The sequence below is a fragment of the Pantherophis guttatus genome, chromosome 4, assembly GCF_059756535.1.
Source record: "Pantherophis guttatus breed Tessera chromosome 4, ASM5975653v1, whole genome shotgun sequence".
Classification (NCBI taxonomy): Eukaryota; Metazoa; Chordata; class Lepidosauria; order Squamata; family Colubridae; genus Pantherophis; species Pantherophis guttatus.
Window position 1 is genome coordinate 15381004 of NC_142066.1, and position 26957 is coordinate 15407960.

The 26957-nt window shown below is 40.3% G+C and overlaps 1 protein-coding gene and 2 non-coding genes across 3 annotated transcripts; 2 read left to right on the forward strand and 1 right to left on the reverse strand.

The window, feature by feature from the left end:
• Nucleotides 1-3512: 3512 nt before the first annotated feature.
• LOC132709187 (vomeronasal type-2 receptor 26-like) lies at nt 3513-25512 on the reverse strand. The gene is made up of 7 exons (XM_087893355.1): nt 25301-25512; nt 23594-23885; nt 20307-20438; nt 19563-20015; nt 14104-14322; nt 12772-12898; nt 3513-4411 (listed from the first exon to the last, which is right to left on the reverse strand). The coding sequence occupies exons 1-7, from the start codon at nt 25510-25512 to the stop codon at nt 3513-3515; spliced, it is 2334 nt and encodes a 777-aa protein (XP_087749481.1).
• Nucleotides 18257-18329, forward strand: TRNAM-CAU (transfer RNA methionine (anticodon CAU)). The gene has a single exon. It is a non-coding gene; the product is annotated as a tRNA-Met (tRNA).
• Nucleotides 18832-18904, forward strand: TRNAK-CUU (transfer RNA lysine (anticodon CUU)). The gene has a single exon. It is a non-coding gene; the product is annotated as a tRNA-Lys (tRNA).
• Nucleotides 25513-26957: the final 1445 nt, after the last annotated feature.

The following is a 26957-nucleotide window of genomic DNA, read 5'->3' on the forward strand; positions in this document are numbered from 1 at the left end:
AACAGAACAGAACAAAACAAAACAGAACAGAACAGAACAGAATAGAATAGAATTTTTTATTGGCCAAGTGTGATTGGACACACAAGGAATTTGTCTTTGGTGCATATGCTCTCAGTGTACATAAAAGAAAAGATACATTTGTCAAGAATCATAAAGTACAACACTTAATGATATAATCAAATCATATTAGGAAACGGTCAATATAAATTGTAAGGATACCAGCAACAAGGTCTATTATTTGGCTGAGTGGCCTATTGTTCAGAGTTACATACATGAAATTTGTAGCCATATATGTTCTCTAAATCAATGAATGAATTGATGATCAATCAATCAAGTGCGGCCGCACGGGTGGTTATGGGAGCAACGTGGAGTTCCCATGTAACACCTCTCCTGCGCGAGCTGCACTGGCTCCCGGTGGTCTTCCAAGTGCGCTTCAAGGTTCTGGTTATCACCTTTAAAGCGCTCCATAGCTTAGGACCTGGTTATCTACGGGACCGCCTGCTACCACCAATAGCCTCCCACCAGCCAGTACGCTCCCATAGAGAGGGGCTCCTCTGGGTGCCGTCGGCCAAACAATGTCGACTGGCGGCCCCTAGGGGGAGAGCCTTCTCTGTGGGGGCACCTACGATCTGGAACGAGCTCCCCCCGGAGAATCCCGTATCTGCGCACCTTCCGTCGCGCACTTAAGACTTTCCTATTCCATCAATCTGGCCTGGCCTAAATCTTCTCCCCTTTTTAAATGTAAATTTTAATTTGTTTTAAATTATGGGATATTTTAAATTCAGCCAAATTATTTAATTCGTTTTTAATTCATTTTAAATATTTTGTATTTATGTGTTTTATCTCGTGGCTGTTCACCGCCCTGAGTCCTTCGGGAGAAGGGCGGTATAGAAATTTAATTAAAAAAATCAATCAATCAATCAATCAATCAATCAATCAATCAATCAATCAATCTCCCTCTCACATAGAAACACAGAGGCTAAATTTGGGCTCCTAATCTTTCACATATTGTGGTATATGCCCAGGGGTGGGATTCAAAAATTTTAGCATCCAGTTCTATGCCTGGTTGCTGGGCATCATGGACGTGGCCTACTTGGCCTTTTGCTCCACGGCGGGGGTGGGGGGCGTTTTCACCCTCCGCAGGCTATGGAGGCTTCCCTCAAGCATCCAGGATGGTGAAAATGGCCTCCCCTGGGCTCTGCTGACCGTCCGGAGGCTGGAAATGGCCCCATTTGCAGACTTCTATAACTTCAGGGATGCCTGTTTTTCACCCTCCCAGAACCTCCACATGGGCACTGCATTTACATGGTGTCCAAAATGGGTCCTGTGGAGACTCCTGGGAGGGGCAGGATGGGGTTGGGAGGGGCCAACCAGTCTTTACAACTACCAGTTCAGTGAACCAGATGCAAAATTAGTATCTGGTCCACCCGAACCAGTCCGAACCAGCTGAATCCCACCCCTATATATGCCCAAAATTATATGACTACCAGTAGGAATGGATAAATGATATTATGGTCACTCAGAGGGGTTTCTTTAAAACATCTATGGATATTCTCAGTCATCCAGGTCATAATTGTCTCAAAGTTGCTTTTTCAAACGGCAAGGGGACTGTGTCTTTTTTTGTTTGTTTGAGGTAGAAGAAGGTGTTTCACTTCTCCTCCAAGAAGCTCCATCAGTTCTGACTAGATGGTGGGGAGAAAATCCAATTGCTGTTCTGTCCCCGTCTCACACATGCACACAAACAGTCAGCCAGGAGTTAAATAAAGCTTGCAGACAATAAATTCCTTCGATAACAGGATTGGCAGCAACCCAGTAGCTGCTTGCCAAGAACTTTACTCATAGAGAATAAAAACAAATACACAAATCCACAGAATTGTCAAGTCCAGTCGGTATTAAATCCAAGGCAGGCAGATAACATAGTTTCAGAGATACAAGGCGACTCGCTAGTTGTTTAGTTTTGTCCATCACAGAGCCTGAATGGCCACCACACCCCCTTTTATCCCCTGTGGAGGGTGGTCCAGTGACTCAGCTTAATCTCTTGTACGCCTCCTTTTCTGCTGCGTGCGCTTGTCTCTCCGACGCTGGCGTGGATCCAGCCAAGACTTATCTTCGTCACTGTCCGATTGCGACTGCTCGGCGATACCTGGCTCCTGGCCAATCTCTTCTCCTTCGGGAGACACCTGAGGCATTGCCAGAGAGGAGGGTCCTGGAGAGGGAGGCCTGGCCAACTCCTCTCCTTCACTTTCGGAGCCTTCTCCCTCTGATAAGATGGGATCGGGGGTCAGAGTCACAACAATTGCCTTTTGAAAAATCACCTTTGAGGTTTCCTTAAAATATTCCAATGTCACCTATAATTTTTTTCTGTGATACCCTATATAAGACCTGGTTTGCTGCTGCTTATGTGTGCTCAGCAAAGTATCAAAAGCTTTGCTGGGGATCCAGAATATACTGTATTATTGCTTGTATGCATGTAAATGAAATAATGTCTCTTCAAAGAGAACAGCTTGCCTTTGGAAGTTTTGGGAGCTTCATCACTTGAGACTTTCAAGAAGAGATTGGACTGCCATTTGTCAGAAATGGTGTTGGGTCTCCTGCTTGGGCGGGGGGGGGGGTTGAGTTTGAGTTTTATTAAATTTGTATACCGCCCTACTCCCGAAGGACTCAGGCCAGTGAACAGGCACAAGATAAAATACAGAAATACAAAAGTTTAATTTAAAACCAAATTAAATAATATTGGCCCACGACAATTAAAATCCCAATAAATTTAAAACAAATTAAAATTTCAATTTAAAATTTAAAATTTAAAAGAAAGGGGAGAAAAATTAGGCCAGGCCGGCTTGCTGGAATAAGGGTTGGACTAGATGACCTACAAGGTCCTTTCCAACTCTTTTAATCTGTTAATCTGTTAATTTTGTTGCTTTACCTGAGCCTAAATTTGGTCACCACACTATGCTATGTCCTCCTTTTCTAATCCATCTGACAAAACCATAAAAAGGCACGGATTTCCTCTGGATATACTTGTTTTCATCTAAGCAAAGAAATACTTCTTTACGTATATTTAAAGCTTCATGGCATCAAGAACTGCCCATTAAAATGATTGCTCAGGTGGTATCATGCATCTCCCAATTTAATTGGGAATGATGTAAAGTTTCAGAATGACTGTATTATCATCTTCATTGGCAAAAGTCAATTTATCAGCAGTTTTAAATGGGTCAGGAAATCAGTCAACGATCTTCAAAGAATCTTGAAGTTTGTTCTTTGTGTTACTTCTGATGTCTATCTTGATATTAACCCAGTTGTTATGTTACTACTAATGAAAACCCAAAGCTTAATTAAATCATATGGAAAAGTGCTTGCTGAAAAATTAATATACCCTATTCTTCCAAAACCACATAATTCTGAGATGGAAGATGAATTCAGTCAAATATGTATGTACACACACACACACACACACACAGAAGCACAATTCCAAGTAGTTTTGCTTATTCAAAATTGAATCTTGTTCCCTTTTTCTATTTCTTATGTGTTAATTGCTCTCTAGTGTTGAGGTCAGGTCTCAGTATAATTATATAGATTTTCGGGGTGAAGATGCATCCCAGTAAACCAGCACTGGAAGACAGGATAGAGAAGATCTCCACAGCCACCACGTACTTCCCTTTGGTGCTCAGGTAGGTGGGGACAAAGGTCAGCCAAACATTGCAGAAAACCAACATGCTGAAGGTGATGAACTTGGCTTCATTAAAACTGTCTGGCAACTTCCTGGCTAGGAAGGCCACAGTGAAGCTGAGAAGAGCCAAGAGGCCCATGTAGCTCAGGACACAGTAAAACAAGGTGATGGAGCCTTCATGACATTCGACTATCATTTCTCCATAGAGTGTCTCCATGTCTAAATGTGGAAATGGGGGAGATGTACTCAGCCAGATGGCACAAATAGTTACTTGAATGAAGGAACAGAACCAGATAATAGAATAGGCCAACTTTTGCCCCACCCATTTGTGGAATAGGCTCCCTGGCTTTGATGCTAGGAATGCTACGATGACTGTGATGGTTTTGGCCAATATAGAAGAGATCGCAATAGAGAAGATGATGCCAAAATTGGTTTGTCGGAGGAGGCAGGTCATCCTATTGGGCTTTCCAATGAACAGAAATGAGCAGAGGAAACAGAGAAAGAGGGAGATAAGTAGAACATAGGTGAGGTTGCGATTGTTGGCTTTGACAATGGGAGTGTCCCGTTGCTTAATAAAAATTATGAACACCAAAGCTGTAAGTAGGGAAAAAAGAAGAGACAGAGACACCAGAGTAATGCCCAGTGGCTCTTCAAAGGAGAGGAAATGCAATGTCTTTGGAATGCACTCATCATGAGCTTGATTTGGAAATTGATCCTTTGGACAACTGTCACAATTCTCCATGTCTGAAAAGAAGAAAAAAGTTTCTGAACAGACTTAAACTTTTCAGAAGTTTCAGAATTTCTTTTCTGGATTTTCCTGCAATGTACATTTTTTCTATATCCTTTTGTAACTTAGATCAACCTAGATGAGCCATGGTGGCACAGTGGTTAGAGTGCAGAACTGCAGAACTACTTCTGCTGATTGCTGGCGGCCTGCATTTTGGCACTTCAAATCCCACCAGTCTCAAGGTTGACTCAGCCTTCCATCCTTCTGAGGTGGGTAAAATGAGGATCCAGATTGTTGGGGTCAGGAAGCTGACTCTGTAAACTGCTTAGAGAGGGCTGTAAAGCACTGTAAAGTGGTATATCAGTCTAAGTGTTAGTGCTATTGCTAGATTGTAAAAATGAGTACTGTAGGGAAACACTATTTAGATTTTTCTACATATCAATGTTCTTGCTGTGCAGTAGGTTTTATAGCATTTCTGAGCAAAAGAATAGCATGTCCCACTTTCTAAACCTGTGTCAACTAGTGGGAAAGAGAAAAGAGGTGCTTGATACATTAGATCCTGAAAAACGTGCAGTAGTGCTGGAGCAGGAATGTGCAACTTAAACACTCAAAGAGCCACTTGGCCCGTTCCTCACAGAAAACAAAACAATGGGAGCCAGAAAACCTGGGTGGGCGTGGCCAGCCCAGCTCAATGTGACTTACTCCCACCCAGTCACATGACCTCCCCCAGCCATGCCTACCCAGATTCTGTGGCTCCCTGTGTTCTGTTTTCTATGCGAAATAGGTATCTCCACCCCTCTCTCCCCCTCCCTCTCACCTTTATCTTTCTCTCATCTGTCTTTTTTCTCTCTATCTCCCTCTCTATCTCCCTCTTTCTCTCTCTATCTTCCTCTCATCCCTCTCTCTCTCATCCCCCCCCTCTCTCTGTTTCTCTCTCTCTCTCTGTCACAAGTAAATGCCTTATTCTCCATTGTGTAAATAGTACATGAACAGGGTATCAGGGGTTAACTTATTCTTCACCTCTTAATGTATTCATATTTCACCACTCCCATATCTAGCTCCACCCATTGTATATATAAGGAGCTGCATACGTCCATTCTGTGCTTCTATCTGTGAATATTCAGTGAATATAGAATGCCTTATGTAAATAAACAGTGATTTAGTTGAATTGATAATTCTCAACTTATTTATTGAGTCTGATCCTGAAAATATCGTAACAATCTGGTAGCAGAGGATGGTTGAATTGACTCAATAAAAACTTAAACATGTCTAAAAGAGATAGGCCCAACACCAGGGCATACAGCAAAGAAATGGAAGCGGATCAAGAAATAATCGATGAGTCCACGAATGCAATTTCGAGAGAATCTGAAGAATACACCACAGACGACGAAGAAATAATAAATGAAGATGATGACCAAGAAGAAAACGAAATAGAAAACAACGAACTCAGGTCAGAGATACGGAAACTTTTAAAAAGCCAAAAGAGCGATGAAAGTCTCGTCGCGAATCTCCAAGATATACTAAAAAACAACGGAGCAGCGAAAGAGAAGCACATCGCTACTGAAAAATCAAAAGACTCAAAAATAGTGAGTAATATGATTGCAGATGAAAACGCAACGAAGAAGAAAACCAACAATCCCGCGCAAAATTTTGAATGGCAGCTGTCTTGGTTTCAACAGACCCCTAAGATGAGCGAAGCAGAGCCAATCAGAAAGCAGGATTCAAAATATCTGGCGCGAAAAGCCTTACCCGATGCAAAAATGAAAGAGAAAAAAATATATACCTCAGAAGAATCAGACACAGGGAACGAAGAAGATTCAATAGACATGCAAGTAAAATCAGCAATGAAAACGCTTTTTGCAGCATTTGGACCAAAACTGAAGATCACTAAAAGATCAACAAAAAAACAAGCAAACGAGCCAACGCCTCAAAATCTACCCGCTCCTATCCAGACGGCGAGAGCACCGACGCCTGAGCCCAGAGAGCCCTGCAGATACCGCCCCACGCCGCAGACTAATCCAAGGACCAGCACCTTCAGCGAAAGAAAACGAGCGCCCGCTATCACCAGGACTCCAAAGATCGAGCCGGAGACTGATTCATCGGGAGAAGAACAGAGCGAGAGAGCTGCAGCAGCGAGAACCTCTCACGATGACTCCAGAAACAAAATGAGCAACGCGCATGCGCAAGACTACGCAGACAACTTCGGGAGACATGAGATGCGGAGAGAATCATGCAAACTCGTTGCAAGCATCCCCACGCCGTTTTGCAACTTTCGTCATTTGCAAGACCACGGACTACCTCCGGTTGTAAGTAATGGACCCAACAATGTTGGGAATTTACCCAATGACTTTCCAAAGCTGAGAATAGATGGCATTAATTTGCAAGAATGGTATCAGCAGCTCCAGGTTGTCTTTATGAAAGAAAATTTACTCTTCTTTATTACTAACCCCCCAAAAAGACCTTGGACTCTAAAGTTAGATTGCCTACACCATAGAACATTCTTCTTATTAATTTCCAGTGTATCTCCTGCCATGTATCACAGTATTAAGCAAAATCTGACTGTCTCAGAAATTATTCAATGCATGTTTAATTTATTTCACAGTGAAAGTGTAGCCACTACCACAAGAATGTCTAAAGATTTCTTCTCTTCTAGGATAAAGCCAGGGGTTTCCATAAGTGAACATTTAATATCTTTAAACAAAATTAGAGCAGAACTGCACTTAAGGGGGGAAGTAATTTCAGATCAAACGATGAAAAGTGTTATCATCAACTCACTTGACCCATCATGGGATAATTATATGTCACATTTAGACACAATCAATCTAGGATACTTATCCATAGAAAGTCTATCTAACAAGTTAATAGCTGAAGACAATTCAAGGAGGAGTCGTTATAACAACCACATAGAACACAAACAATATAAAAAGGTAGCATTTCAAGAAAGATATCATGAACCATTTAAATGCCACGATTGTGGGTCCAGAGAACATAATAGGAGGGATTGTCCTAAAATTCCAAGAGAAAGACACAGGTCAGAATATAGAAATAGGTACAACAACAGACAATCTTCCATTGATAGACATAGATATAGAAGTCCACCCAACTATAGAGAACGTAGAGGGGGCAGAGACAATTCAAAGGATAGAAAGTCTGGTTCACTGAATGGGCTAGACAAACATGACAACATTAACATACAACAACCAGAGAACAACAATTGGCTTATTGATTCTGGAGCAACCAATCACACTACAAATAATAAAAATATATTATCTTCTTTTGTAGAAGATAAATTTGTAATCAAAGTAGCTAATCAAGAAAAGGTTCAAGTAATAGGTAGAGGGAATGTAATCTTACCAGGCCTAGGAAAAGTAGAGGGGGTATTACTAATACCTGAGATACCTCATAACATACTTAGTGCAATAAAACTAAGCAGAGATTCTGACATTAACATTGTGTTCTCAAAAGGAAAGGCAACATTAGAGAAAAACAGAACAAACATAGGCACAGTAATAATCAAAGGAGGTCTACCTTATTTAATGACAAAGGAGAAATGGTTAAACAACATTGATTCAAATATGGAAGATGACAATGAAATAGATAATGGAGACAATAGTAATAGTGACAATGAGGAACATGAAGTAACTCATAACCACAAAGATACACACAATGGAAAAAAACCTAAAATAGGTAAACCAATTCACGATGAGTGTGCTCATGTCTTACATAGGAAATTAGGACATGCCAGTTTTCCTGTAGTGCAAAAGATGACTGAACATGCAGAAGGTGTTAAAATAAAAAATTGTGAAAACTATTTGGAATGCTCAGTATGTAAATCTACAAAACTCAAAACTAGTCCCAGACCTAGAAAGTCAACGAGATCAACTAACAAAATTTTTGATTTGGTACACATGGATCTAGTTGGTCCATTAACACCATCAATTACTTATAAAAAACGTTACTTTCTAACCATTGTGGATGATTATAGTCATTATGGATTTGTTTACACATTAAAACATAAAGATGAAACCTTTCAGAAATTTAAGGAGTTTTACAAATGTATAGAAACACAACACAATATTAAAATAAAACAAATCATGACAGATAGGGGATGTGAATTCATGTCTAAGGAATTCTCCCAATGGCTAAAAGACAAAGGGATGTTACATTACACATCTAGCCCATTTTCTGCATTCCAGAACGGAGTGGTAGAGAGAAAGAACTCAACATTACAAACCATGATTAGATGCACATTAGAGGATGCTGGCTTAGGTAAACAATTCTGGTCAGAAGCCCTACAATATTCTAATTACACACAAAACAGAACTTGGTCCAGTATTGTAAATAAGACACCGTATGAAGCAATGTATAACAGAAAACCAAAACTAGCACACATGCACATATTTGGAGTCACTGCAGACGTACACATACCTAAACAATTGAGGCGCAAAGGTGAGAACGTATCCAGAAGACTTAGATTTATGGGATACGAGACAGGTACAAAAGGATACAGATTTATCGATAGTAATAACAAATTTATAGTTTCCAGAACAGCTGTGTTCCATGAACAGGCCAACTGGTCTAGAATACATCTTAACGAAATATTCCCAAACACCAACTCAGGCACTAAACTCCAAGAAAAAGGGAATAGAGAAGAACATAGTAACAACACGCATAAAAATAAAGTCAAAACATGGACAAATAGTCAATACAAAATAAGAACAGATTCATTAACAAAAAAGGAAGCGAGGTATATGCAAGACAATGATACTAAACCAGAAAGAGCAATCAGAAGTAGCAGAAACCAAGTGCCAAACAAATATAAAGATTATTAATGCATATGGATAGAGAATCACCAACACCTAACACATATGAGGAAGTGTTAAAACTTCCCCCTGAAGAAAAGAAAAAATGGGACTCAGCCATGAGTAAAGAGATGGATAGTTTACGAGGGCTAAATGTATTCACACCTACAATTGCACCAAAGGACAAAACCATCATTGGCACTAGGTGGATATATAAAATTAAAAATTTAGAGGGAGGCAATACTCTATACAAAGCTAGATTAGTTGCACAAGGTTATGCACAGAAATATCCCGAGGATTATACAGATACATACTCCCCCACAGTAAGAACAGAGAGTGTCAAGACAGCTCTGGTTATAGCATCAGCACTCAACCTCGATGTGTTCCAATACGACATACAGACTGCGTATTTACATGCAAAATTAGATAAAGAAATATATGTGAGGGCACCCCACAGTCAATACACAAACAAAAATGAAACTTGGTTACTAAATAAAAGTTTATACGGGTTGAAACAATCTGGTAAACAATGGTATGATTGTTTAGTAAAAGTACTCAAAACTATGAATTTCAATGCCACTACTGCTGATAATTGTTTCTTTGTCAAAAAAGAGGATGATTCACTAGAATTTGTATTGATCTATGTGGATGATATTTTGTACATAGGTAAACATAATGAAAGGAGAGAAGCATTTGTAACAAAACTGAATGAACATTTTTCATTGAAATCTTTGGGTAAAGTAAATAAGTATCTTGGTGTTCAAATCAGTAAAACCAGAAGAGGATTTAAGCTTTCTCAAAAGGACAAAATCATAGAGCTCTTGAATAAATGTAATTTAAGTAATGCTAAGCCTTGCGATACTCCAATGCAAATTGATTTTTTGAAGAATACAGATGAATCATCCCCTGAATTCAAAGACAATACATTTTACAGGTCAGTCATAGGTTCACTTCTTTATATCTCCAATTGGACTAGACCTGATATTGCTTTGCCTCTCAACTTATTGTCCAGACATGTTAGCAAACCATCACTATACCATTGGGAAGCTGTCAAAAGGATATTAAGGTACTTGAAGAATAGTTTAGACTTCTGTTTGTTATTGGAACCTAATACTGTCAAAGAGCCCATCCTCACATGTTATGCCGATGCGGATTGGGCTGGCAATACCTCATGTAGAAAAAGCACATCTGGTTATTTATTTTTCCTTAACGGTTGTCCAGTTTACTGGTATACTGGCAAAAAAGATCTAGTAGCCACTTCAACAACAGAGGCAGAATATGTTTGTCTATCTAAGGCAGGAAATAACCTTGTATGGTTTAACGATTTACTTTCTGATATTTGGAAGAAACCCATTTTGTCTTTTATTATGCATGAAGACAATAAAGCTGCTATCGAAATATCTAGGTCTGATGCTATTGGACAAAGGTCCAGACATATAGATATAAAGTTTAAACATGTGAGACAATTATCTCAAGATGGATTTATCAAAGCAGTTCATTGTGAAACATCAGAGCAAATAGCTGACATATTAACAAAGCCTTTGCCGTCTAAGCAACATAAATACTTGACTTCTAAATTACATGTCTTATATTGTTCTGAATCTGATTGTAATTGTTGTAATATATCGAATCGGCATTTAGAGGGGGATTTGTCACAAGTAAATGCCTTATTCTCCATTGTGTAAATAGTACATGAACAGGGTATCAGGGGTTAACTTATTCTTCACCTCTTAATGTATTCATATTTCACCACTCCCATATCTAGCTCCACCCATTGTATATATAAGGAGCTGCATACGTCCATTCTGTGCTTCTATCTGTGAATATTCAGTGAATATAGAATGCCTTATGTAAATAAACAGTGATTTAGTTGAATTGATAATTCTCAACTTATTTATTGAGTCTGATCCTGAAAATATCGTAACACTTTCTTTCTCTCATATCTTTCTATTTTTCTCTCTGTCTCCCCCTCTCTGTGTCTCTCTCTATGTCTCTCTCTCTATGTGTGTATCCCCTCACTTTCTCTTGCTCCCTGTCTCTGTGTCTCCTCTAACTCTCTCGGAAAGCCCTCCGTGCTCAAGGCTTTTTGCTACCTGTTTTTCTTCCTTCCTTTTGGAAATCCAGGCTGGCTGAGAAATGAGCAAACCCGCGGTGGAGGCTTCCCTCCTCCTCCTCTCCCTCCTCTCACGACCCCCGGCTGGCTGTGGCGGGGCAGGGATGGTGTGCATGAGAGGGGGAGGAGGGGGAGGAGGAGGGAACCCTCCACCACGGGTTTGGTCATTTCTCAGCCAGCCCGGATTTCCAAAAGGAAGAAAGAAAAATGGGTAGCAAACAGACCCAAGGAGTGCAAAAAAAAAAAAAAAGCACGCTATGCTGCGCAAGGTGCTGCAAGAGCAGCAGGCAGGCTGTGGAGGGGGTGTTGGGTCTTCTCCCTACCCCATGCCAAAGGAAAGCCAGCTGGGCTTTTCCTTCCTTTCTACCCTTCCCCCCATTCAATCCTACTTTGGGACAGAGAAGCACGCGCTGGAAACATGTGTTGAGGCAATGTCGGAGCACATCTTCTGACCCTCCAGTGCTCACCTGCAACTCTCCGCACTCCTCCAGGCCCAGCTTGCTGAGGGGAGGGGGAGTAGCCCTGAGGCCTCTGCTCCCCCCATGGCCATAGCCATCGTGGCCCAGGGAAGAAAACAGAAAGCAGCGCATTTCAACAGCTGTGAGAGCCGGGCCACGCCTCTCCACCATCCAACTCGCCAATGGGGGTGCTTCTGCCAGGCCATCTCCTCCCCCCACTGGGCTGTTGTGCTTGGTGGGGAAGTGGAGGGCTTCCCCATGCCGCCCCCTTCTTTCTCTTGGCCTTGCTGACAAGGGAGGAGGAAGGCCAGGCTTGGGGGATGGCCCCCACCCCACAAGATCTGCCCCCTTCATTCTATCCCAGCTTTTGTGCTGGCGGCAACAGCAAATGTACCGCAATGAAGGAGGAATGTTGTTGTCGCACAAAGGCAAGTAAAGGGGTGCTTCGCTCCTGCACTAAGGCTCTGGTCATGTCACTGCCACAACAGAGAGCCGCAGCAGAGGGCCGAAAGAGCTGCATGCAGCTCCGGAGCCACAGGTTGCCAACCCCCGCACTAGAGGATGGGAGAACAGGAACTGTGCTACTTGATTCCTGTTTCCTTTATGTGATATGCCCATCATATGAATGAGGTTCAACTTCAAGGATAGAGAGAGATGGGGTAGAGCAGGGGCCTCTAACACCCTGGCTGTGGCCCACTACCTATTTAGAACTGTGCCACACAAGATGTGGGTGAGCAAAGGAGGAAAAGGAAAAGGAAGAGACATAAGTGGTGCCTGCTGCTTGCAAAAATGGAGTTGCATGTGCCCAAGACATTGACATAGAACCATCCTCTCTATCCCCCCTGCTGGTCCACCAAACTGGAAAGATTGGAGACCGCTGGGGTAGAGGACATCACTGATGTCTCTTCCTCCTTTGTGATGCATCAATACAGAGAGCAAGAATGTTGAAAAGATTCTTGTTAATGGGATACAGGTTGGTTCCATTGGGATGCCATGAATCTTACCCATTTTTCTGGATATCATCTTTTCTGGACATGGAGCATAAGCATAGCAGCAAAATTTCCGCCCTTCGATCTTGTGCTTTCTTTTTCCAAGAGGACATGGCTCATTACATAAGGAGGGAGGTGGGATCTGTCCCCAAATAAAGAAAAAAGTCAGTATTTTTTTAAAAAAATAATTTTTATTAAACAGTTTTTTTTAAAAAACAAAAAGAGATATTAACACTTTCTTCTTTTCAACAGTTTCGCATCAGTAATCCATACTTATAATTATACATTTTCTCTCTCTTATCTTAGGATATCTTTTATACATGTATTTCTAATATACCATGTATATACCATTATAATGTATATTATACATTATAATGGTATACATGTATATTACAATAATACATGTATATTATTACAATATACATGTATATTATTCTAATTGTTTTATTTACATTTGACATAAATGTGTACACAATTTTCTTTCCACAATTTTTATTCCTTCCCATTTCTTCTTATATTTCTCCACCTAATTCAACCATTCTTTCTTTTGTTTGTTTCCATACACAGCATTTTCTCAACCATCTTTGTTCTTTTGACTTGTTTTGATGCCTTTGTATTGTTTCTTGTTTTAAAAACTTTTAACAATTTATAAACTGCCCAGAGTGACTGACTGTCTGTCCATTTGTTCATCTATCTATCTATCTATCTATCTATCTATCTATCTATCTATCCATCCATCCATCCATCCATCTATCTATCTATCGATCTATCATCTATCTATCTATCTATCTATCTATCTATCTATCTATCTATCATCTATTTATCTATCTATCATCTATCTATCTATCATCTATCTATCTATCTATCTTCTATCTATCTATCTATCTATCTATCTATCTATCTATCTATCTATCATCTATCTATCTATCTATCTATCATCTATCTATCTATCTATCTATCTATCTATCATCTATCTATCTATCAATCTATCTATCTATCTATCTATCATCTATCATCTATCATCTATCATCTATCATCTATCTATCTATCTATCTATCTATCTATCTATCTATCTATCTATCATCCATCTATCTATCATCTATCTATCTATCTATCTATCTATCTATCTATCTATCTATCTATCTATCTATCTATCATCTATCATCTATCATCTATCATCTATCTATCTATCTATCTATCTATCTATCTATCTATCTATCATCTATCTATCATCTATCTATCTATCTATCTATCTATCTATCTATCTATCTATCTATATCTATCATCTATCTAGCTAATTTGAAAGCACCCATCTCCATCTCAGAGCCCATATTATTGTTATGGTACCTGAGTGAATCCATGATGCCACTGGATTTTGTCTTGATGAATATGGAAGTTTTTTCCTTGTGGATCTATTTCACCAACTGGGATGTTGATATAGGAGTTGTTTGGAAAAGTAACCAAATTTACAATGTCAAATCCAGCTTCCAGTGCTCCATCTTCATTTAATTTAATTTCATCTCCAGCATTGTTGTTGAAGGAAATTCTCTGCAGTAATGAATGGAGCTTGCAGAAGAAAAAGAATAAGGGTTAAAGGTTTTAGATGAGATTAGATTCACAGAATTGGAAGGGACCTTGTAGGTCATCTAGTCCAACCCTCCCCCCATCCAAGCAGGAGACCCTACATCATTTCTGACAAATGGCAGTCCAATGTCTTCTTGAAAGCCTCCAGTGATGAAGCTCCCACAACGTCCGAAGGCAACTTCCATTGGTTGATTGTTCTCAGAAAATTTCTTCTTATTTCTAGGTTGAATCTCTCCTTGATTAGTTTCCGTCCATTATTCCATGTCCGGCCTTCAGGCACTTTGGATAATAGCTTGAATCCCCTCCTCTCTGTGGCAGCCCCTCAAATATTGGAACACTGCTATTATGTCTCCTCTAGAACTTCTTTTCATTAAACTAGACATACCCAGTTCCAGCAACTGTTCTTCATAAGTTTAGTCTCCAGTCCCCTAATCATCTTGGTTGCTCTCTGCCCATTTTTGGTTGCTTCTTCTCTGCACTTTAAAGGGAAACAGATTAGCCTCCAAAATGGCTTCAAACAACACCACTTTTTAAGTTTGGAGTCTTTCTTCCCCAGGAATAATGAAGTATAGAGGACTGAAACAATCTAGTTGTTATTTGGACCATAGTCCACCTTATGGACTAAAATCTCTTTTAGTACATCTTGATTTTTTTCAGAGAAGTAGTTGAAAAAGAACAAGATGAAACTATGGGAAGAAAATCTACAGAGAAGTACAAAGGCAGAAGTATGTTAAAGACAAGGTTTGTTGATGCGGGAGGAGGAAATAGCTGAGATGTGTAGAATGAAAATCCTTGGATGAAAATCCTAAAGGGGAAAACGACTCAAGAATCTTGGGAAATTCTGAAAAAATATGATCATAAAAGCCCAAATCAGCACAATATCACTGAGAAAGAAAAACAAGAAATCCAAGAAGAAACCAGCATGGCTGCACAAAGATCTCTCTGACAAATTGAAAGACAAAAAGGACAAGTACAAAAAATGGAAAGGGGGTCACACAACTAAAGCAGAATATCAGCAGATAGCCAGAATCTGCAAAGGTGAAGTCAGGAAAGCAAAGACTCAGAATAAAGAAAGACTTGTAACAAAAGTCAAAGATAATAAAAAAAAAGTTTCTTCCAACATATAAATAACAAGAAACAAATCAAGGAAACAGTTGGTCCACTAAAGAGAGAAGCTGGCAAGGAAGTAACAGGTAAGAGAGAGAAAGCAGAGCTGCTCAACTCATTCTTTGCATCTTCATGCAAAAAGAAACTGTAGCTCAACCTACCAAAAACATAACTGTAAAGGACAGACTAGAAATAAAAGTTAAAATAAGAAAAAAATAGTAAGGAAATACCTGTCTGATCTTGACAAACACAAATCACTGTGAACTGATGGATTATATCTCAGAGGCCTAAAGGAGCTGGCAGATGTCATGTCGGAACAACTTTACCACATCTTTCAAAAATCGTGGAGCACCAGGGAACTACCAGAGGACTGGAAAAGAGCTGATATGGTTCCCATCTTCAAAAAAGGAAAAAAACAAAAACAAAACCCAGACCCAGGAAACTACAGACCAATCAGCCTAATATTAATACCCGGGAAGATACTGGAAAAGATAAAACAAAAACAGATCTGCCTGTCACTGCGTTCTTTGTATTTGCCAGCTGAGCTTCCATTCTGAACATTACGGTAGCTTGCCAGAGAACCGTATCTCTAAGATAATCCTGTCTTGTGATTTCTGAGCCACTGCGCATGTCTACATTCTTTCTTTCTTTCTAACTTCCTGTTTTACATTTTCCGTCTCTGAGATATCACTGCCAGTAAGATGTAATTAGCTAGTTTTTTTTTTACTTTTATAATAAAAATGTTTCTTAGAAGAATACATTTGGGTTTTCTTTCTTTGAGAATATACACCATGGAAAACAAGATCCATTCACCTCTAATTAATTACAGTTTCCCCAGGAGAGGAACGAGGCTGATTCACGCTCCGACACTGCCAGCATATAGAAACAAATAAAGTAATAACTAGCAGTCAGCATGGGTTTGTTAAAAACAGATCATGCCAAATCAATCTTATTTCATTCTTCAACATAGTGTCTAAATTAGTAGACCAGCAAAATACTGTGGACATAATATACTTAGACTTCAGCAAGGCATTCAACAAAGTAGACCACAACCTACTTCTTGGTAAGCTAGAAAAAAGTGGGATAGATAGCATCACCACCATATGGATTCCCAACTGGCTGACAAACCATACTCAACGAGTAGTCCTTAATGGGTCTACGTCTACATGGGGGGAAGTAAGCAATGGGGTCCCACAAGGTTCCATCTTAGGCCCAGTACTCTTCAATATCTTCATAAATGACTTAGATGAGGGAATAGAAGGGGAACTTACCAAATTTGCAGATGATAGTAAGCTGGCGGGAATAGCTAACACCCTAGAAGATAGGCTCAAGATCCAGAAGAATCTTGACAGATTTGAACACTGGGCCCTATCTAACAAAATGAAATTCAATGTAGAGAAAAGTAAAGTCTTATACTTAGGCAAGAAAAACCAAAAGTACACATATAGACTGGGTGAAACCAGGCTTAATAGCACTAACTGTGAGAGGGATCTTGGAGTCTTTACTGGATAACCAGCTAAATATGAGCCAGCAGTGTGCGGCGACAGCCAAAAAAGCCAATGCAATCCTAAATTGCATTAACAGAGGGATACAATCAAGATCAAGGGAGGTACTAATACCACTCTATAAAGCCTTAGTAAGACCACACCTAGAATACTGCATCTGGTTTTGGTCACCACACTATAAAAAAGATGTTGAGACTCTAGGAAGAGTGCAGAGAAGAGCAACCAGGATGATTAGGGGATTGGAGACTAAAACATATGAAGAAAGGTTACAGGAACTGGGCATGGCTAGTCTAGTGAAGAGAAGGACCAGGGGAGATATGATAGAAGTGTTCCAATATCTGAGGGGCTGCCACAGAGAGGAAGGGGTCAAGCTATTTTCCAAGGCACCTGAAGGCCAGACAAGGAATAATGGATGGAAACTAATCAAGGAGACATTCAATCTAGAAATAAGGAGAAATTTTCTGACAGTGAGAACAATCAATCAAAGTAACAGCTTGCCTTTGGAACTTGTGGGAGCTTCATCACTGGAAGCTTTCAAGAAGAGATTAGACTGCCATCTGTCAAAATTAGTGTAGGGTCTGCTTGGGTGGGAGGGGGGGTTGGAGTAGATGAGCTACCATGCCAAAAGCAGGGGGGAGGGCAGGAGGGTTGCAGGTGCATGTGCCCACACCCTTAATTCAATGCGCCCCACCCTAGCGCACATGCGCGTGTGACCCCTGCGCTCCCACTGCTTTTTGTATGCAATGGCATGGTGGGCCCAATAGGCCCATTTTTTTGCCCTCCCCAGGCTCCAGAGGCTTTCTTGGAGCATGGGGAGGGTGAAAACGGCTTCCCCCCCACCGAGGCCCTCCGGAGGCCAGAAATGGCCCATTTTCTGACTTCCAGTGGGCCCGGAAGGCCCAAATATCAGGTGGCTGGTGCATGCATGCGTGCTGCAGCTGAGCTAGGGCAATGCTCACGTGCCCACCAATATGGCTCCGCATGCCACCTGTGGCACGCGTGCCATAGGTTCACCATCACAGACCTACAAGGTCCCTTCCAACTCTGTTAATCTGTAATCTGTAAATTGCCTCCAACAACACCTCTGGGCTGCACATAAAACAGTAAAAAGGATAGGAATTTCCAAATATAAATCAATGAAAAGTCATTTGTGAGTGGAAAAGCTGAGAAATAAAGAATACCAACGCAGAGGATCAAAGAGAGACGAATCAATACACTTTTAAAAGTGATTTAACCCAATTAGCTCTTGCTTCCAAAATAGAACATATCTTCCAGTTTAAAGATGTCACAACTCTATACCATGTGCCTTCTTAGCGCAGTAGGCAGCGCGTCAGTCTCATAATCTGAAGGTCCTGAGTTCGAGCCTCAGAGAGGGCAGAATTTTTCCTTTTAAGGAAGGGGGGGGGGAAAGAGAGTTTTTATTTTAGCGGCATTTTCAAAAAAATGAAATAAAATACCTTGCTGGGGGGAAATTGCAGGACCCAGGCTGAGTCTTCTAAAGGGAGATTTGGAGGTTTTGGATTTAAGGCGGGAGGTAGGAAGACATTGCTGGGACACACACACACACATACACAAATTTATTGGGATCTTGTGCAGGCTTTGCAATTTGGCTGCAAATAGTATGAGAAAAAGATGCAGCCACTTCCTTTAGACCAGTGTTTCCCAAACTTGGGAACTTCAAGATGTATGGACTTCAACTCCCCAAATCCCACAGCCAGCCATGCTGGATGGGGAATTCTGGGAGTTGAAGTCCACACTTCTTAGAGTTCCCAAGTTTGGGAAACACTGCTTTAGATCACCATTGACTTCTCATTGCAATGCACTGACCAATGCATCTCATTGCAGAGTAAAGCTACATAAACAGCAGTAATTCCTAAATGCCCGGCTAGCTTAGTCGGTAGAGCATGAGACTCTTAATCTCAGGATTGTGGGTTCAAGCCCCACGTTGGGCGCACAGCTATTTGCTTGCTTTTTTAAATAGCAGCCTTTCCCTCTCTTTTTAAATAGTTTAAAAAAAACCCCACACACTTTAGCCAGGACACATCACAGAATAAACTGCCCTTGCTGCAATTATCCGGCCCCAGCGATGTTTTACGGTAGGTGGACATCATCTTTTTGAAGATGGAGCGTTCAGAAACAGAATTGAAGGTCTAAAACTGTGTCGGGAATGATAATAATAAAAATGGATGGAAACGGATCAAGGTGACATTCAATCTAGAAATAAAGAGAAATTTTCTGACAGTGAGAACAATCAACCAATGGAACAGCTTGCCTTCAGAACTTGTGGGAGCTTCATCCCTGGAGGCTTTCAAGGGGAGATTGGACTGCCATTTGTCGGGGATGGTGTAGGCAGGGTCTCCTGCTTGGGTGGGGGGTTGGACTAGATGACCTACAAGGTCTCTTCCAACTCTGTTAATTTGTTTAATCTGTAGGCAAAAGACAGTACCTTCAGTGGCTCAATATTTGTAATGTATTAATCTTGAAGAAAGATGAACATCAGTGATATTTAGATAGATAGTCTACCATGATCTGTTGACTCATTAAGTCTTAGCACTCTGTTGTAACCAAGGAGAAGATTTCAAAAGAGCATTGAGAAAGGGAAAATCTTACCTGCCAGGCTTCTACAGTCTTTGATCGCCCTTGATCCCTGTCATTTTGTATCTTCTGATAAGTCCTCCCTGTTTGAGCAGCATGTAAGGCCTGAGCCACAGCATAGATTGCATTATAGATACTGTAACTATGACCAAGTATGCTGGTTTCAAAGAAGGGTGCAATAAGGTCCTCTAGTCTTTCCTCTCCAGTACATTCCTCATCTTGAGAAACACCATTATTTGGTGGCGAACAGCCAAAAGTGTGGCTCCAGAAATCTCTAATAAAGCCATCTTGATTTGCCTCAGACGGGGTGATGTCCTGTATAAATTGTTGGAAACCTGGAAGTTCTCTTGTGCTAATTGAGAAGGAAATTGCCCCATGGAACGCTTGCATATCGACAGCTCTTTGTAAGGAATATAATGTAAAATCATTTTGGGCCATTGTGATCCATATTTTTCGTGTGGAAATTTTCTGTGAGGAATCCGAAGGCATTGGAAATAAAAATTGGATGCCTTGTAAAATAGAGGCCAGCCACGTAAAGACTGTATTTTCTCCATGCATAATAACTGCATTTGCTGTTTTCTCTGTGAACAAAGTAATGTGCCTCAGACAACGATCAATCAAGTCTAATCCTTTAGAAGAATGTAAATTTCTGTCAACCCTTTCAGTGAATTCGGAGCAGATTTTATTTTGAGAGAGCATGGGTTCCAGAGTTTGTATGAAATGTTCTCCATGTTTATCATCTACAATGACAAATCCTACCCACTTCCATCCAAAGTACAGGAAGAGCTGGATTAAACCCTCGTACTGGAGAGCTTCATCGGGGGCCATGCGATAAAAAGGCGGGAAACGCGATTCATCAGTCGCTGCCAATTGAAATGAGCCATATGAAATCTAAAAAAAAGAAAGGAGGTATAAGTGAAAGAGAGGGAATGATAAAGTAAGTGAAAATATCAATGGATGCATTCTATTTCTATTGATTTAAACCACTTTCACTTTTAAAATATGGAAGTTTAATATTTTAATTTAGTTTAGAGATTTCCCCAAAAGGGAAAGATTGTTTTATTTATTTATTTTTTAAATATACTTTATTAAATTTTGCCATTATAAAAGAAAATATACAATCTCTATGTCCTTCAGAGGTACAGTGTTTATACAATTTACGGAATCATACGTTAAATAAACTTCATCTTTGTCTATTCAATATTCTATACAATATAGCTCGTATTTCAAGTGCATAACAAGTCATATCCTGAAATCATGTTTTTGTCTTATTCTTCAACCAGTTGTACCAATTTCCCCATACTTCATAATGTTTAGATTTCTCCTCATCGTTTATCTCACTCGTCAATTTTGCCATTTCTGCGCACTCAAGGATTTTGTTTATTAGTATTTCTTCTGTGGGTATGGATTTGTTTTTCCAGTATTTTGCAAAAGCTAATCTAGCCGCAGTTGTAATCTGGATTATGAGTTGGGTTTTGTTGTTATTTAGGCCATCTCCAGTTATACCCAGGAGGAAGATTTCTGGAGATAGAGCTATCTCCTGTCCCGTTATTTCACAAAGCCAATATCGAATTTTTGACCAGAACCTTTTGGTCTCTGGACAAGTCCACCATAGATGATAGAAGGTGCCGACCGTTTTTCCACATTTCCAACACGAAGCTGAGAGATTAGGAAACATTTTTGCTAACCTAACTGGTGCTAAATACCACATGTGTAACATTTTATAATGATTTTCTCTAAATGTTGCAGATTTTGTCATTTTATAGTTTCTATTCCAGGCCATCTCCCAATCATTGAAATTTAGTCTATATCCCAGATTTTTTTCCCAAATATTTAGCTGGTTTTTTGCTATGGTCTCTGCCCTATCCTCATCTAATAAGAAATTATATATTTTTGCTAACATTTTCTTGTCTATTCCCCAAATAATTTTATCAAAATTTCCATATTTAACTTCTATACCAAATTTGTCTCTATCAATGGATGCATTCTATTTCTATTGATTTAAACCACTTTCACTTTTAAAATATGGAAGTTTAATATTTTAATTTAGTTTAGAGATTTCCCCAAAAGGGAAAGATTGTTTTAATACTTCTCTCTCTCTGTCTCTCTCTCTCTCTGTCTCACCATGTTTTTCTGTGTGTCTCTCTCTCTGTCCCTCTGACTCTTTCTGTCTCTTTGTCTTTTTCTGTCTGTCTGTCTGTCTGTCTGTCTGTCTGTCTGTCTGTCTGTCTCTATACATACACACACAGACATCTATGTCTGTCTGTCTGTCTGTCTGTCTACCCATCCATCTATCCGTCTATCCGTCTATCCGTCCATCCATCCATCCATCCATCCATCCATCCATCCATTCATTTTTAAAATTCCTTCCCTGGCCTAATCCTATTAAGAACAAGGAGAGATTCAACCTGGAAATAAGGAGCAATTTTCTGACAGTGAGAACAATCAATCAATGGAACAGCTTGCCTTCGGAAGCTTCATTGCTGGAGGCTTTCATGAAGAGATTGGACTGCCATTTGTCAGAAATGGTGTAGGGTCTCCTGCTTCGTTGGGGGGTTGGACTAGATGACCTACAAGGTCCCTTCCAATTCTGTTAATCTGTATGATCTGTAAATTTCTATTGTTTCTGTGCTGACTGCATTCCTGCCGTTTTGTTATAGCAACTAAGTATTTGCCTGTAAAATGGTTCTTGGCTGTCCATTAACTGACAGGAGAGAGAAGGGGGAAAAAAACTACACCTCTCTTCTACTTTAAGCCTGAGTTTTAAAGGGGCTAGAATTTTTCTGCTGAGCAAATGTCTATGTGGTTATTTCTTCTTTTTCTTTTCTTTGGTTAATTACAAATGAGCAGGAATATCTGAGGTGTGTGTGTGAGCTATTGGAATCGTTAGGCAGGCAGGCGGCCTTTATATATGGCCGTGATAAGGGGGGCATTTGCACAGGTTCGCCTGGTGCACCAGTTACGCCCTTTCCTAGACAGGGATGCCCTCCATATGGTCACTCATGCTCTCATTATCTCTCAGTTGGATTACTGCAATGCCCTCTACATGGGGCTGCCCTTGGGGTGCACCCGGAGGCTCCAGCTGGTCCAGAATGCGGCCGCGCAAGTAGTTACGGGTGTGTCCCGCTACTCCGATGTGACACCATTTTTGTGTGAGCTGCACTGGCTGCCAGTGATCCTCCGGATCCGCTTCAAGGTGCTGGTACTTACCTATAAAGCCCTTCATGGCACGGGCACGGGGTATTTGCAGGAGCACCTCCTACCGGCCTCCCACTGCCCAGTGCGCTCACATAGGGCGGCCCTCCTCTGGGTCTCCTCAGCCAGACAGTGTCGGCTGGTGGTCCCCAGGATGAAGGCGTTCTCTGTGGTCGCACCGACCCTCTGGAATGGGCTGCCCACCGAGCTCCGGATGGCCCCCGATCTCTGCACCTTCCGTGCTGACCTAAAGACATGGCTCTTTCAGCAGCTTCCCTGATCTGTTGTAGATCTTACTTTGGGGTTTTGGGGGTTTTATATTTGCTTTTAATGTTATTTAAATAATTGTCGGGTTGTTTTATGGTGAGCTGCCCCGATTCCTATGGGAGAAGGGCGGCATATAAATCTGACAATAAATAAAAATAAATAAATTATTCAGCCGGTTCATAGAACTCCACAAAGAGTTAACAAACGGTTCTCCTGAACCGGTGTGAACCAGTTGAATCCCACCACTGTCTATATGTTGTCCTCCCCATGTTTAATATAAAACAGATGTTGTCCACATTATGCTTAAAATGTATGAATTGAAATCAGTGAGGCAGTTAATGATAGCTAGCATAAACCTGTTCCGGTTCAGACAACTAAAATTCTGTACGTCTCGATTCATCTTACTGAAAGCCATGATATACTGAAGAGAAACACGGATTCATCAAAGTCCACCCTTTACCCTCATTTCTTTACATCTCATTAGTGATACTGATAAAGCATCAAGTTACTTGTTGAAGGGGAACTCTAAAAGAGACAATCTGTGTGATTGTCCTAATTTTGAGATCTTTAGTTATGGCTCCAACCTGTGGGATCTTGAAAAGCTGCAAAATTTCTGCCATGCGTATGGATGTTTCGGGACTCATCCCTCCAATGATTCCCATCACTTTCTTTTCAGTCCCACAAATATAGTTGGGGACAATTTTATGCGACTTAAAAAGCAGGTCCAGAGTGGTGCGATAGGTCATTAGTGCATTGGAGTAGCTGTCATAGATATGGAATCCAAGAGTGATGTTGGGCAAGATGTCAGGATCCTTGTTGATCTCCTTCACGGCAAATGCTAAAGCCAAGACGTGTTGGTAGAACTTGGTTACCACACTGTAAAAAAGTCATTTGTTTCAAAAGAGAACTGTGCTATGCATTACATACTAAGGAAGACATATCCAGTGACAGAAATACTACGAGGAAGACACATTGACAAGAGAGCTATGCTGAAATTCACAGTTTTAGGGTTCTTATCCTATATGAAGTGGTTCGTTTAATTGTATCCTTTAACAGATACTTAAACTGATAACCCAAAAAGGATGTGATGGATAACTGATATACCCAGAAATTAGAAATTATACCCAGAAATTAGACTGTCTACTGTTGAACTCACCCATTCCTAAGAGGTCTGTAAGGGGCATGCATAAGTGCACCAATGTGCCTACTGTTCCCTGTCCTACTGTCCCCATTTATTCGTACCCATATCCTGTATTTATAATCATGTTGATACTTATATCTGTTGTTATACATGTTTGACAAATAAAATAAATAAATAGATAAAAAATAAATGTTAAAGGACATGATAGAATAAAAAAGTAATGCATTCCCTTGGAAAAACTGGAGGAACCACGGAAGACTTTAGAGAAGGAAGACAGGATAATGTTCTCAAAATATCTGTATAGTTTTCACGTGGAAGAGATCTACAGAAGAAATCACATTTTTCCTGCCCTTAAAAAAGAGAACTAAATTCATGTTAAAGTTTCCATGCAAGTTTGGGTCCTCCATTCAGTTCCATAATGCAAAAGGGGGAAAAAAAAGCACTTCCTGTCTGAGCAGGGGTTGGACTAGAAGACCTCCAGAGTACCTTCCCACTCTGTGATTCTGTTAAAACATGCATCTTATAATGAAAACAATTCCTGTACAATCAGCTCAAGCATGTTCAGTGTTGTAAAAACTAAACATTTTGCTCCTTGATATGCAACAAAGTAAGGGATAGTAGGAATCATTAGATACTCCATAAGAAAACTCTGAAGAGAAGGCAGGTTATCGAGTTGAAATAAACAGAATGGGTTCACTATTTTTTAATAAGAATCTGAGCTGAGTGGAATAGGACAGGTGGATCACAAACGTCTAAGCGATACATGAAAAAATAGAGACACGGTAGTAAAAACTAGTGCCACCCCAACATTTTGCAAATGATTTTTCATTCCACAGTCAATGCCTCTATTTAAAATATTATAGTGCCTATTAGGTGATAATGAATTAAGGCCGGTTGTTTTTCCTCCAAGTTGGAAGAGCTTTCAGTTCTCAACAGAATATCCGCTTGTCCTGGTCTATCGGATTTTGGCTTAATTAGAAAAGAGGATGTTGAATTAACAAATAATTTCTATATAACCAGCTGCTGTTAAGGATATGCCCCATGATACATTTATATTCATTAACAGTTGATGATGGAACCTCTCTGTTTTACAAAGATGGGGAAAAAAAGCAAGATTAGATTAAAATAAACTAAGAGAGGGATTTCTTACAATGGGAAGTCAACCGATTCCTCAGAAGGATGTTTCTGAAAAGTAACTTTGGGGAACATGTAGTGAACATGAGACACCAATCCACCAATGAGAAGGTCTCCCTCCTGGTACCATTCCTGTGGAATTTGAATGGCTTCATCTCCAGTGCACTTAAGGGGCTGTATCTTTATGGCCAATTCTTGAAACAGTAAAATGGCAATAATCCCCAACATTCCTGCTGATTTGGCTTGTCCTGTATTGCTGTTGCCAACAGCCTTGAGTCAAACAGGATACTATAGAGAGTGAAAGAAATGCTACCTTTGTTGAGATCTGTTTTAAGAATATGTTGCGCCTCATTCATTGATCTGATCTGTTATCTTCAGCCTCCCTTATGTCTGGATGCTCAAAGTGTAAAGGAGAGAGTTGACTTTCAAGTCTAATACCTAATTATTTGCAATATAAAAGACCCCTGGATATGAGGCTTTAGGAGAATTTTAATGGTCTCGTATAATTACTCCAAGATGATGGTCAGTGTATATTTCACAGGTGTGGAGTAATGAAGCTAGTTTCACATAGAGAAATCTGGGAGAATCTGTCAGCTCTGGAATTGACTAGGCATTGGCTGATCAACAATCTAAAAATATTAGCACAAAGCCCACAAGAAATAGATATTTATGCTATGAACACCAAATAGATACAAGATTCTGAGAACCCAAATTTATAGCAACAGCTCTCATATTGACCCTATCATGGTTGGGGAGCACTTCAATCAATTTTGAGGAATGGTCCTCAGCAGGGAGCAATATATTGGAGAGAAATACATATATCTATTCTGAGATTTGCCCTTGCTAGTTCCTTCAGAAGCATCTTGAGAGCCACTGGAAGATTGACCTGGTGACTTAATCATCATGTCTGTGATATCTGGAGAGATGTTGCTGGAGAAAACATGTTTGTGAGCAGAGACCTCTTTCTGTTTACTCTTGGGGATTGAGGAACTGCGCTTGAGGTCTATTATTTGGCTGAGTGGCCTATTGCTCAGAGTTATATACATAAAATTTGTAGCCATATATGTTCTTGAAATGAATGAATGAATGAATGAATCATCAATCAATCAATCAATCAATCTCCCTCTCATATAAAAACACACAGGGTAAATTTAGGCTCCTAATCTTTTGCCTTTTGTGATATATGCCCCAAATTATATGACTAGTAATAAGGTAAAGTGTAAAGGTTCCCCTTGCACATATGTGCTGGTTGTTCCCGACTCTAGGGGGCAATGTTCATATCCGTTTCAAAGCCAAAGAGCTAGTGCTGTCCAAAGACGTCTCCGTGGTTATGTGGCCGGCATGACTAAACGCCAAAGGCGCACGGAATGCTGTTACCTTCCAACCAAAGTATTTTTCTACTTGCATTTTTTTACATGCTTTCGAACTGCTAGGTTGGCAGAAGCTGGGACGGGAGCTCACCCCGTTACGCGGCATTAGGGATTCGAACCTCTGAACTGCTGACCTTTCGATCAACAAACTCAACGTCTTAGCCACTGAGCCACCGCGTCCCTTTATTTATTGATTAATTTTATTCTTCATTTATTTATTTATCCCTTCCTACTACTAGTAGAAAGGGATAAATGATATTGTGGTCACTCGGAGATGTGTCTTTAAAATGTCTACGGATATTC

Excerpts from the sequence above, each read along its gene's own strand:
- LOC132709187 (XM_087893355.1), bottom strand. The coding sequence starts at position 25,512 with ATGTTGGGGATTATTGCCATTTTACTGTTTCAAGAATTGGCCATAAAG. Across the intron at positions 20,439-23,593 it reads AGCTTTTCAAGATCCCACAG|ATTTCATATGGCTCATTTCA; the intron begins GTTGGAGCCATA and ends TCTTTTTTTTAG. Across the intron at positions 12,899-14,103 it reads GGCATCATGGATTCACTCAG|ATCCCACCTCCCTCCTTATG; the intron begins GTACCATAACAA and ends ATTTGGGGACAG.